Raw genomic sequence first — 12,572 nt, forward strand, 5'->3', positions numbered from 1 at the left:
TCATCCACGTTGTCGCACGTGTCAGAATTTCCTTCCTTTTAAAGCTGAATAATATTCTACAGTTTTGATTACTGTAGATCTGCAGATTCTGAAATTGGGAAGTATGAGTCCTCTAAGTTTGTTCTTGTTCAGACTATCTGGCTCTAGGAACTATCTTATAACCCACTCTGTTCTAGACCCCTTGGAGCAGGAAGTGCTGAAGCTCCCCAGCTGGGCCACAGGCAGTGGGTGCGGGGAACTGGGACAGGGGCGCCCATGCCTTAGTCTTCTTTCTGGATCTCATTAGTGAATTTCAGAAGCCTCACGAGAAAAAGTCCCAATGCCATGTGCCCTGGGAGGCCTGGGGGTCAGCCTGTGCGCAGCAAAGCCAATCTTGGGCAGGAGTGTGGCCTTAGGTGGGCATCAAATGTCCCTCAGGGGCAGATCTAGCCCTCAGAAGACCTAGTAGAGGGGCTAGGAACCATGGGAGATGCTGACTCTGGGGTCCTGGTGAAAGGCTCAATGGGAAGACCCCCAACCCCTCACCTCATTGTCACAATAATCCTGTGTGAATACCACGAGAGAAGAGTCATGTTGTCCCCACCCCTAAGCTGGGATCTGAACCTAGGTGAGCCCATATTCAGAGCTCACATTCCCTCTCCCTCCCACAGAAATCCTGCTGCCGGCAGCTAAGCTAGTGGTTCCCTGCACCCTGAGGGTAGTTCCTCTGTAGAGGCCTGGGGTGGGGAAGCCTAGAGAACAGAGCTTTAGCTGGGGAAACTTGAAAGACCCAAAAGGATCTGGAGTCAACCTGCACAGCCTCTGCGGCCTCTCTGAAGGCAGCGATGATGGATGTTCCAGCCAGTTGGCCAGTGAGCCATGAGATGGCAACAGGAATGCCACTGCCAAGCCCACAGGCGGATTTTATGAAGAAATGCGCTGCTGTTAAATACACACAGCAGGAAGTGTCTGTTACCAAACAGCTGTGTTTGGAAAGCAGTCACTGCTTGTCAGCTAATGGTTCCACATTAGTCACCCAGAGCACTGGTTGTGTCCCCCAGATCTGTGGACAAACTGACACCCAGGGCCTGGGCAGAACCACGCCCAGCCCCCAGGACGATGGCATGCCCCAGACAGGATCAGCCTGAACTCAGGCTCTTAGTGCAGTGGGGTGTTAACAACCTGCCATTCAAGTTGGGGTGTCTGTCACCTGCTGCTCAGCAAAGGTCTCTGAGTCAAGTAAGCAAAGGAGCCACTGGAGCCAGCCGGGGTGCAGCAGGGTCTAAGGTGTGGCAGCCTGGAAAGCGCCTGAGGCACACCTGGCACCCACACACAACTGCCATGTAAGAGAGGGGGTCTCTCTCAGAATCAAGACCAGCATTCCGTTTCAGAAAGCCAAGGAACCCAACGTGGGAACGCAGCTAACGGAAGAGCCAGCAGAAACAGACCGTGAGGGCTGGGGGAAGGTTTTCCTGGAAGAAAGCCAAGGCAGCCTCCGCCCCCATGACCAGCGATGGCTGGATCCGCTGGGGTCCACCCACCCCACAGACCATCAGAGGGTGACCAAGATGACCTGGGGGACATTCACAGAAATAGCAACAAAATAGCAAACTGAGCACAGATGCTCTAATGGCAGTGGGAGCCATGGAGCAACTGGGCCGGAGTAAGGCTACCTGAGCCGATGCCAGGCTATCATTCCCCTGTGTGTGACCCTAAGCCAGGTATACGGATGTGAAGGAGAGCGAGAACAAGACCCCCACCTCCTGGACCTGAAGTATCTAAGAGCCTCAGAAGTGACAGTCAACGGTGTGTGTGTGCACAAGAACTGGAAAAAATACACATATAAAATTGCTTTTGTTTTAGGGTGGCAGAACTGTGGCTATCCCCTAATTTTTAATTTTGACAAAGATACTATTTTACACTTTTAAAAAACTCATCCAGCAAGGGGACAGGCAGGGAAAACCGCAGTCTGTGCTTCACACCGGGTGTGGCCCTTGACATGCATCAGCTCCTTTGAGCTCAAAGCCATTTAATGGGGAGGCCGGGGCTGGGTGCTGGGGGTTCTGTGGGGCCTGCATTGCAACTCAACTCTCCCTCCATCCAACCCTGCATCCCCTCCTCTCTTCCACAGTGGCTGATCCCTAATAGGCATCTTGTACCCCAAATTCTGTCACAGCATCTGCTTCTGGAGAAGACCACCCGCTACGGTGTAGGGAAGGTTTGGGCTCAGCACAGGAAGCTCCAAGTCCTACTAAGAGCTGACCACAGCCAGAGGGGCTGCCTGGGGGAAGCATCTGAAGAGGGGGACACCCAAGGCAGTGGAGATCTAGATGATGGATGCTAGTGTCCCTACCAACCGAGACTCAAGAGAGCTCCTGCCCTGAGCTCTGCTGCTCTCAAAGGAGGGAAGAAGAAAAGTTCCCAGAGCACTACTGGAACATGGTGGGGGGCAGGGGCAGTGTCAGCCACTGGGTCCCCAAAGACTGCTGCAGAGGGGGTTTTATTAAAACCCAGGTCTACCTATATTCCGAAGGCCCAGAGCACCAGAGATAAGGTCCACTGCAAAATGCAGGCTGGACAGTGAGGAACTAGGCTCAGGAGGTTCAGTGTCAGCCAGGAGAACCAGACGCCCTGAAGCAAAGACAAAGCCCAAAACGAGATCCCCTCCTTCCCCAGGCCCGCCAACACCAGCTTCTCCTGTTCTGCTCTGACAGCAATCAATCAAGCCATGTGAGCATGCTGGGCAGTCACGACTGTGACAGGGCACCTACCTGTGCCTAGTTCCCAAACACAATGTTGTCAAGTAACAACTTCCTGTCATGTAACCGGCGCCAAGCCAGCATCCATCTCTCCAGCTAACTGCCCTTCCTGGTTCTTCAGAGGTCCCACAGAGGCTGGTGAGGAGGGGTCAGCAGTGGGGGGGGGGGGCGCTCTGGGAGGAAGAAGTTTCCGAGCCCGGACCTTACTGAGTAGCAGTGCCAAACAAAATTACAGACTACAGCCAGACTCCAAGGGCTGCCCCTGCTTAACCCCACCACCCTGGCCCTCTCTGGCCCTCTCCCACACCAGTTTGGCTCACCCAGCACTGCCACACGCCCAGGCAATCTGCCTGATCGGGGCTCTCTCCCTGTCCTCTGACCTACCCGCTGTCCCCCACTCTGCCCATGGCCACCCTACAGGTCAGAGCTTCACGGGTGCCCTCATGGAGCTGCAGCAACACCCCCACTCCTGTGTGTCCCCCACTGTCTTCTCTGTAGCATGGGTCATAATGGGACTAACTTTATTTGCTTGTTTGCATATTTGAAAATTAAAAAATCTGGCTGTCCCTTAGAATGCAGCTCGGTAGGGGCAGGCGCCGTGACCAGGGTGCTTTCTCCAGCGCCTCCCAGGTGCACGAAAAGGGAGTAGAAGAGCACACATGCCACCCTCCCTACACAGAGGCTACATGCCAACAGAAGCAGTCCGGCCGGCCGGGAAGCCCCTGAGAGCGCTTAAGCCTGGGGCACAGCTGTTCAGAATCGCTACATCATCTGCTTTCCAAAAGAGCTGGAGGAGACTGTCAGCACCCAACCCCCATGCAACAGAGGCTATGAAGATGGTTCTGGCAGCTGCACCGGAGAGGCGAGCCCAGGGGCAGGATGATGGCGCGGAGGCCTCTCTGCAAGATGCGTCTGCAGGAGACGGAGCCTGCAGCAACGCCCTGGGATGGCGGGGGTGGCTCTGTAGGGCATCTGGGGGTGTGCAAGGGGGCCATGCTGAGGACAGTGGAGTAAGAGTCACCACACTGGCCCCCACAGACAAGAGCTGATGAGTGTGGAGGTCCCCATCCTTCAGACCACAGCCAGTACCTGGGACTGAGATCCTGCTTTGGAAACAGCCCCCACACCCGCTCCTCCCTTGATCCCTTGCTGCGACCCACTGTCCTCACCAACTCTCACCTGGAAAGCTGGACCACTCTTGAATGGACCCACCTCCTCCATCTCTCCTGTCCCATTCCTTCCAGGTACCACTGCCCAAGACCTTGAGCAGCTCCCACCTGTGTCTCTTCTGCCCACCAAGACTCAGATGCTTGTGGGCCCTGGGAAGATCAAACCCCTCTCCTGCCCCGAGCAGGCCTGCAGCTCACTCACCCGGTGGGTCTTGCTGTAGGTGTAGAGGAAGGCCAGTCGGTAAAGGCTCTTATAGTGCTGGGGGAAGCGACTGAGGCACAGGTGGAAGGCGGCAATACACTGCTCCGTAAGGAACTGGCGCCGCTCCTCCGCCCCGGCCGGCAGCCCCTGGGGAAAGGCTGCTGGCTCCGCAAGGGGGTCAGCTCTCTTCCTCCCGTCCCACAGGGCAGGTGCAGATGCTGCGGGTTTGACAGCAATGCAGGCAGAGGCTGGGGGGTCTGCAGCAGGCTTCTGGCTGCCTTGCTCCGTGGCCCGGAAGCCTTCTGTGCTCTCCAAGGACTCCTCGGTTTTCCCTGGGAGTAAGAAGAAAAAGAAAGGTCACCTCGGTAGAGGTCCACCACCAGCAAAAGAGGCACCTTAGTGAGGCGACAGGCACAGCTAGGCCTGTGCCCTTGCTAGACAGGTGCTGGACTCAACGGACCCAGCAGTAGGAGGCATGGGGCCTGGTGTTGGCTCTGCCCCTACTGGCTGAGGCCTCCACAGCCTCCCAGTCTCCTCCCCCGTGAAACAGGACGTCCCAGCTGGCACACAGCAGAGGGGCCCCGAGGCTGCAGATAGTGGGGGTGGCAAGTGGGGCTCTGGGTCCCCCTCCGAATGGCAGCACAAGGCTGTCTGCCTCCAAGGCCTGTGCATGTGCATGGGCAAGCAGTCCACAGAAGGAAGGTGTGGCCGTCACCACCATGGCATAAAACAGCCAGGAAAGGCGCACAAAGGACTGCACCTGCTCTACCACTTAGCACCTCAGCCCACAGTCCACCCGACATCCTTCTCCAGAGCTGCTGCTGCTGCTGAGCATGAACCAAGAGCTCACACACAGGAGAGCCAAAGCTGGGGGGCAGGGGCTACAGAAGAAGATGAACAGACCAGGAGGGAGGGATGGAAGGCAGAGGGTGGGGGCAAGCATCAAGGGTAAAGCGGCTCCTTGGGCACCTGGGAGTTTGGCAAGGCCTGTGTGGAGGAGGCCAGAGAAGCAGCCCGGCACCAACTCTGAAGCCTGTCTGCCACAGTGGGCTGAGCCCCTTCCTGCCCTCCGCCTGATGATCCTTTCCCAACTGTAGTGGCAGCCAGGAGAAGGCTGGGAACTGCTGCGGCAGGGCAGAGTGGTCAAGGACTGAGGTCCCAAGTTCCCCCAAGCAAAACCATGCAGGCATCAGGTGCACATCACGCTCTCCCTGCCAAGGAAAGACTATGAGCAAGACAGAGCCAAGCTGCTCAGCACAGCATGCAAGGCCACCTCCCATCAGTCCTGCCATTCCTCCTAGCTCCGCTTCTGGCCTCACACCTTGAGACCAACCACTGGGAACACCTCGCTCCTTGCTCCTACCTCTCCACTGCTGCTTCTTCTGGACGCACCATCTGCACTCCCTCCCCTGCCTTGCCCACTGCTCTCATCCTTCAGGACTCCACTCGGTGTCACCTCCTCCTGCAGGCCTCCCCAGCCCCAGGGTAGGGTGTGCAGAGAGCCTTGTGCACCACCTCTTTGATGTCACCCATCCCACTGCATTTATGCACGGATGCCTCCCCCTCCCCCATCACCCAGAGTCTAGCACAGGGTCTAGTTTGAAGCTGACTGAATGACTGGAAAACAGGGCACATCTGATCTTGACACTATGCTCTCCTTTCAGGGGAGCTCAGGAAACTATGCAGGTCCCAAACGCACCCACTCAGAGCTCAATGACGGCAACCAGGAGTCTGCTCAGGGCTGGCAGCATCTTACAAGGACACCATGGCCTTACTCACAAATATGCCTGATTTCTAGTGTTCAATTCAAGTGACAAATTTCAAATATAGCTCAACAACCACATTCTGAACAGCCACTCTGGGCCTAGCCCTGTGCTAGGCGCAAGGAAGACAGGGAAATAGGATGAAGATGCAGGCCTCCCAGGGGTTCAAGTAAGATGCTAAGCGTGTGCTCACACATAAAGACACACGGGTTTCTTATGGAAAGTGAGTAGAGGATCAAGAATTAATCCAAAGAGAGCTCAGAAGGCATGTCTGAAGACACATAAAAAGAGAGGAAAAAACAGCGGTGCCAGAATGAGTGAAAAACCTAGTTGCTCTGGGATCCGGGTGGCCTGAAGAGGCCCAGGAGACATGGGTGACACGCCTCACCCACAGTGTCCACTCTTATGGCTGAATGAGCCTAACAGGTTATGTTAGTGGAAGGAAGGGGGTCAGAAACGTCAATAAGCCCACACAGCACTTCCCAGCCAGGAGGCCCAATCCTAACCCTGGCAGCATGAAAGTGAGAAGACTTCCTCCTACAGATAAAAAGCAAGCGAAGCACCACTGCCTGGTGCCTGCTGCTGGCAATGAGGACTGGCTGAGAATGCCCATGGTGCACGCGCCAGGCCACTCCCACTCCAGTCACTGCCACCCTAGCCCAACTTGAGCATGGCGCTCAGGCACAGTCTTCAGGCCCTCTACGTGACCAGCAAGGTGCAGGCACAGCCACAGGATGGCAGTCCCTGAATGGGGGGCCTGATAGCTATATCAGCATCCTTGACCCACATCCTGCCCTGGGCCCAGGTGGCAGGGAGGGCCCAGGCCAGGCACCCATGTCCACTGTCTGCACCACAAGCTGTTGACAAACTGTGCTGTCCTCGGAGTGATAGAATAGGGTGCCCTGTGTTTAGGTAGTGAAATTTGGGCAGCTTTTTCCTCTATTAAAAAATAAATAAACCTTTACTGTTGCTACATTCATATTATACATTTTTTTGAAGCTCTGACCCCAAAGAAGGTGAGCTTCAACTAGCTGTAACAGTCACCTCTGGAGAAACGTCCTTCCTGGAGGCACCCTGTCACAAACCAGAGAGGAGAAGTAAAGAGGGGAGGCAAGTCCTCGGGAGCCGGGGCCTGCTGGAGGCCATGGCAGGGAGGGCACCTGGAAGGGTGCAGCTGTCAGAGCTGTTCTTACTTCCCCTTGGCACCCAGGGCCTGGCACAGACTTGGGTTCCATTACGCCCTGCTGCTCAACAATGCCCATGAAATGTGTGAGTGAGCCCTGTGCCACTGGCCATGACAGAAGCAGCAGGCTGGTGGCAGGGCCACCCACGAGGGTACACCTGAAGGGCTGGGGTGTGGAGTACACTACAGGCACACACCCGGGCCTGGCCCAGAACCATATCCTGGTTCTCTGCAGGGGGCCAAAAGCTGCTGGAGCCCTGGTGGCCAGGGTTCCTGCCCACTGGGAGCCCGGAGGAGAGGGTGTCAGAGACCACCACTGGCCAGAGCCAGGCTTAGAGAAGCACACTGCTCCCTATGCTGTCTGCCTGCTACGGGCTCAGAACATGTTCCCTGCTGCACCTACTCTCCCAACAGGAAGTTCACCAACTTCACTGTGGTTACGAGGAAAAGCTGGGCTTAGAGCAGAGAGACGCATCCACAGAACTAAGATGCTTCCCTTCCAGCCCACCAGCTACTGCGGTGACTCTGGCTCTGCTCGAACTTTCTTTACCAGTGGCAAGCCACCACACTGGCTGCTTAAACCAATGGCTCTGAATGGAAGGAGGGCAGGGGTAGGATGCCCCTCGTGTGTCTAGAAAGTCCAGCATAGTGCAGGCCAGAGCACAGCCGACCCTCTCTTGGCTCAGCACCCCAGCCTCCATCCCCCCACCCCCCAAGCATGGTGGAGAGAGGTCTGTGAGGACACAAGAGCACCCACAGCAGTTCACTGCCCGATGGGCCCCAGAGCATAGACAACAGGACTCGCCTGTCCAACAGTTAAAATGACCTTACTGGTAAGACTGGACGTGAACGAGAGTTGCTGTATTAGAGCGTGGGGACTATTGGTAACTTTTTCCTTCCCCTTCCAAACTCCCTGCAGTGTGTTTATGTCAGTTGTAGAATGTCAACATTGGTTTGGGACAGCATAAAAAGTGCTTAGTGGGAAAGTGAGGCACTGGCCTCACCTTCCTCTTACCTGACCCTAATGGGGGCACCTTTGCCAACCTGCAGGCACGCAGCCTCACGAGCCACTAAGGCCAGCCAGGGGAGGCGGGTGAGGAGCAGAGGGCTAGGATAGCCCATCGCCAGCACGAAGGACTCTGGCCACATCTACACGGGAACCCGAGCCTCAACTCTCCCAGCCAGGGCCTGTGCAGACACATCCTGGGAACGTCATCACCAACCCTAGCTGCCCCTCCCAGCCTACCCAGAGAGGGAGAATGGGGCAGAGGTTAAGGGTGCCGAATAACCCTGGGCAAATTCCCGACCCTCTTCGAATCTCAGGTTCCTCACCTGTAACGTGGGAAGAGCTGCAGGGCTGTTTCCTAGGGTGTTTGGGAGGACAAAAGGAGTTTACACAGTGCCTGGCACAGGGCCGCTGAGCATGGGTCTGGGTTGTTGTTGTTGTTGTTGTTGTTCGGCAAGCCCTGGCCAGGGTGGGAGAGCTCTCAAAACCTGTGGCCGGCCACCCAGCTGCAGCCCCAGAGCGGCACCGTGGACATGCAGCCTGCCCGTGCTCTCCCGCAAGCAGGCATGGGGCTCTGCCCACTGGTTTCCACAAAGGGGGCACTTTTTCCTAAAGGCCTGATGTGATTCAGACAAAAAGAAAACACATTGGTGACATTTAGGATCCAAAGACTTTTTTCATGACTATGTAGCAAGAAAAAAAAATACGGGCACTCACGTCATGGACGTGGCTTTCCCACATTGGGCCGTCGGGGTCACAACAACAATGACAAGTGTCACTGAGTGCACACTGGACTCCAGGCACCGTGCGAGCTCCTTCCTGAGTCACCTCGTTTCATTCTCACAACCCCCGGAGTGGGCCTTGGGATCGCTCCCACCCTACAGGGAGCACAGAGGCCCAGAGAGGGGTGTAACTTGCCCAACTGAGGTCCCAGAGCAGCAGGTGGAGGTGTGAGGACAGGAGCCAGGCTGGACGTGGGCCACTCAGGAGCCCATGTTCTTCAGACTGCCCAGACTGCCACGGGTCACCAAAGCAGTTCTAACGCACAAAGCTAGGTCTTCATACCTCTTTCCTCTGTGGCCCCCTGAAGGTCTTTAGCAGTCGGTCCTGCTTGGGAACTGGAAATGGGCAGCTTCTTCTCCACGTATAGCTTCCGGGAACCCTCCAACGAGCTGGCAGGCTCATTAAAGAAGTCCTGTGTCGAGCTAGAGTCTGAGAGCGCCACGGCTGTGCTGTCCTGGCTGCGCTCTAAGGCAGCATGAATCCACACCATTTCCAACACAGAGGGGCCTCCCCAGGCTGAGTGTCCTGGTGACTGCCCTGCAGAGGAGATGGCCTGAGCACAGCCACTGTGACCCTGCTGAGTCCTACCCGTGCTGGAGGACACTAAGCCACTCACCAAAGGCATCAATCTCCATGGTCAACCTTGTAGGGTTTCCCCAAATGGTGGTGTTCTGGAAAATGGTTAACAACTGGCTCTCAGGGTAGTGGGGGAAACCTGCGGTTATAGCATTTACTGATTTCTGTGGTATAAATACTTCCACCATGGCCAGTTTCAGGCTACCAGCCAACATGATCTTGCTGAAGGTGGAGTTGGAAAGAGATGCATGGTAGTACACCATTCTATAGCGTTTCTACCACACAGAGACAATAGGCATAAACAACTGAAGCAGGTGAGAGAGTCCTACAGACATTTCTATCTGGTTACTATATGCCAAGTGCAGTCTAGAGTGAAAGCAGAGATCCCTGGGAGACACAGACACAAGGGAGGTTGCTACCCATGTGTTAGCTCCTCTCCTCGGACCTCCACATGTGCTCATGAGAAAGAAAGATCAGGGGCAGTGCAGGAAGAGAGACTGAAGGAAACCTTCCGGTGGTGCAGGCCTGGAGAGGAGCCGTATTTGCTGCTATAGGAAAGGCAGGAAGCGCTGGTGGGACCTTTTGGCCCTGGGGCACAAAAGCCTTAAGCCAGCTGGGAAGAGAGAGCAAATCTTATTGCCTCCAGGGTACAGGTGAAGACCCACTGCAGCTGTGAGAAGGAAAAAGAAACACGTCCCGAGGGAGGGACAAGAAACCATTTGGGGCCCAAACATTTGAAGTCTCCCACCACTAGGGGAAGAAAAGCCCACTCCTGTGATGCAGGGACACAGTCTGTCTAAGTCTGAGGCTGGACAAAGACAAAAGAGAACCAGCCCTGCCCCTACCCCAGGCTAGCAAGCATGAGTAACAAGCAAAGCAGTCTACCACAGGAAAAGGGGCAAGAACGTGGAGAGAGACCCTCCCTGAAGTGTACACAAAAGGCCTAAGGCTGAAGGTGGGAATGGAACACTGAGAAAATATTCTGGCAAATCAGCTCTGCTGTGAGCATAAGGTAAGATCACAGGAATTCGAAACCAGTGGTACACTGAAGGTAACCATGGCAACAACAAAACCCAACCCCAGCTCAACTTCTGACTAGCCGAACTCCCCCTCCTAACAGCCTAGAAACAGGAGAGAGAAGCCCATTCCAGGCATAAATAGGACTTATTTCAGTTTCTTCTGTCCTACACATAATATCTGATATTCAATATAGAAATGAGGCACAAACACACACAAAAGAACATTGTCAAGAGAGAAAATAATCAACAGAACTAGGCTCAGAGATGACCCAGACGTTGGAACTACCTGATGGGAAATTTAAAAGTAACTAAGATCAGGGTCACCTGGCTGGCTCCGTTGGAAGAGCATGTGACTCTTGATTTTGGGGTTGAGTTCAAGCCCCATATTGAGTGTAGAGATTACTAAATAAATACACTTAAAAAAAAAAACTAAGATGAATATGATTTATAAATGTGATTAGTATGTTAAAGGCTCTGGTAGAAAAGGTGGACACATGCATGCACAGAGGGGGAGTTTGGGGAGTGAGACGGAAACTATGAGCAAGAGTCAAATAAAGATGCTGGAAATAAAAGATAAGAGCAGAGACAAAGAATGCCTTTGTCAAGCTTCTCAGCATTCCTGACACAGCTGAGGGGAAAATAACCAAAACTTGAAGACAGGTCAGTAGAAATCATCCAAACTGAGAGAAGGAGAGTGGGGGGAAAAATCAGAACAGAGCACCCAAGAAAACCCAAATGACCTAACATCTAATTAGAATCCCGGAGGGAAATAAGATGGACACATGCCTGAAGAAATATTTAAAGAGATAATGACTGAGAATTTTCCAAAATTAATGGAAGACATCAAATCACTAAGAATCTCAGAGAACATGAAGCAGGGCAAAGACTCCTCCACACATACTCAAAAAAAAAACAAAAACGAAAACATCAACAACAAACCACACCTAGAGGTCTCATATACAAACTGTTGAAAACCAAAGGTAGAGAGGAAATCTCCAAGGTAGAGAAAGACACATCATATATAGAGGAACAAAGTTAAGAACTACAGCACACTTCTCATCAGAAACCATGCAAGTCAGACACCATCTTTAAAGAGCTAAAAGGAAAAAAAAAAAAAAAAAGTCACCCCCAGGGGCGCCTGGCTGGCTCAGCTGGAAGAGCATTTGATTCTTCGTCTCAGGCTTGTTGAGTTTGAGCCCTACTTGGGGTGTCCAGATGACTTAAATTTTAAAAAAAGAAAAAGTCAACCCCAAATTCTATATCCAGTGAAAATATGTCTCAAAAATGCAGGAGAAATAAAGACTTTTTCAGGAAACAAAAGCTGAGAGGATTCCTTACCACGAAATCTGAATGTTAAAGAAAGTTCTTCGGGTAGAATGAATTGGAACCAGATAGAAATTTGGATCTACATAAAGAAATGAAGTTCCTCAGAAATGGTTAAAGTAATAATAGAAAAGACATTCTTTTTCCTCATGTGTAGTTCCTCTAAAGTATTCCTGTCTACTGCCTAAAGCAAAACTAGCAGCAGCCTATTGTGAGCTTATAATTTATGTAAAAGTAAAAGGAATGAAAACAAGGGTACAAGAAATGGTTTCCTTCACTGCACATGAGTAGTATGAGATCACTTGAAGGTGGACTATGATCACTTAAACATGTATTTTGTTAAGCCTAAGGCAGTCACGTTTTTATTTATTTTTTTTTATTTTTTATTTTTTTTTAAAGATTTTATTTATTTATTTGACAGAGATAGAGACAGCCAGCGAGAGAGGGAACACAAGCAGGGGGAGTGGGAGAGGAAGAAGCAGGCTCATAGCGGAGGAGCCTGATGTGGGGCTCGATCCCACAACGCCGGGATCACGCCCTGAGCCGAAGGCAGACACTTAACCGCTGTGCCACCCAGGCGCCCCTTACGTTTTTAAAAAAGATACAATAAACCAATAATAAAAGACAAAACACAACCTTAAAAAATAAAACTTTGTCTCCAACTTTGTGTATCTGAAAGAGGAAGCTCAATGAAATAGGCATCAAGAGAGCCAAGTTCAAGTTCCTCTCATGGTACTCACTAGTTATGTGACCTTGAACAGGTTAAGCCCTTGCCCACCCACGAGTTACAACTACATATCCTCTCAGAGA

General features: G+C 52.9%; 1 protein-coding gene across 3 annotated transcripts in view; it reads right to left on the reverse strand.

The window, feature by feature from the left end:
- The window catches only part of CABIN1 (calcineurin binding protein 1), a 151,211-nt gene that overhangs the window by 58,060 nt on the left and 80,579 nt on the right, over positions 1-12,572 (reverse strand). For all 3 annotated transcript variants that reach the window (XM_040619499.1, XM_040619498.1, XM_040619500.1), the window contains exons 27-28: positions 9,127-9,309; positions 4,110-4,441 (exon numbers count right to left, since the gene is read on the reverse strand). In XM_040619499.1, the coding sequence (XP_040475433.1) occupies positions 4,110-4,441; positions 9,127-9,309 (515 nt within the window). The remainder of the gene's footprint in view (positions 1-4,109; positions 4,442-9,126; positions 9,310-12,572) is intronic.

Source organism: Ursus maritimus, unplaced genomic scaffold (genome assembly GCF_017311325.1).
Source record: "Ursus maritimus isolate PB19 unplaced genomic scaffold, ASM1731132v1 scaffold_33, whole genome shotgun sequence".
Taxonomy (NCBI): domain Eukaryota; kingdom Metazoa; phylum Chordata; class Mammalia; order Carnivora; family Ursidae; genus Ursus; species Ursus maritimus.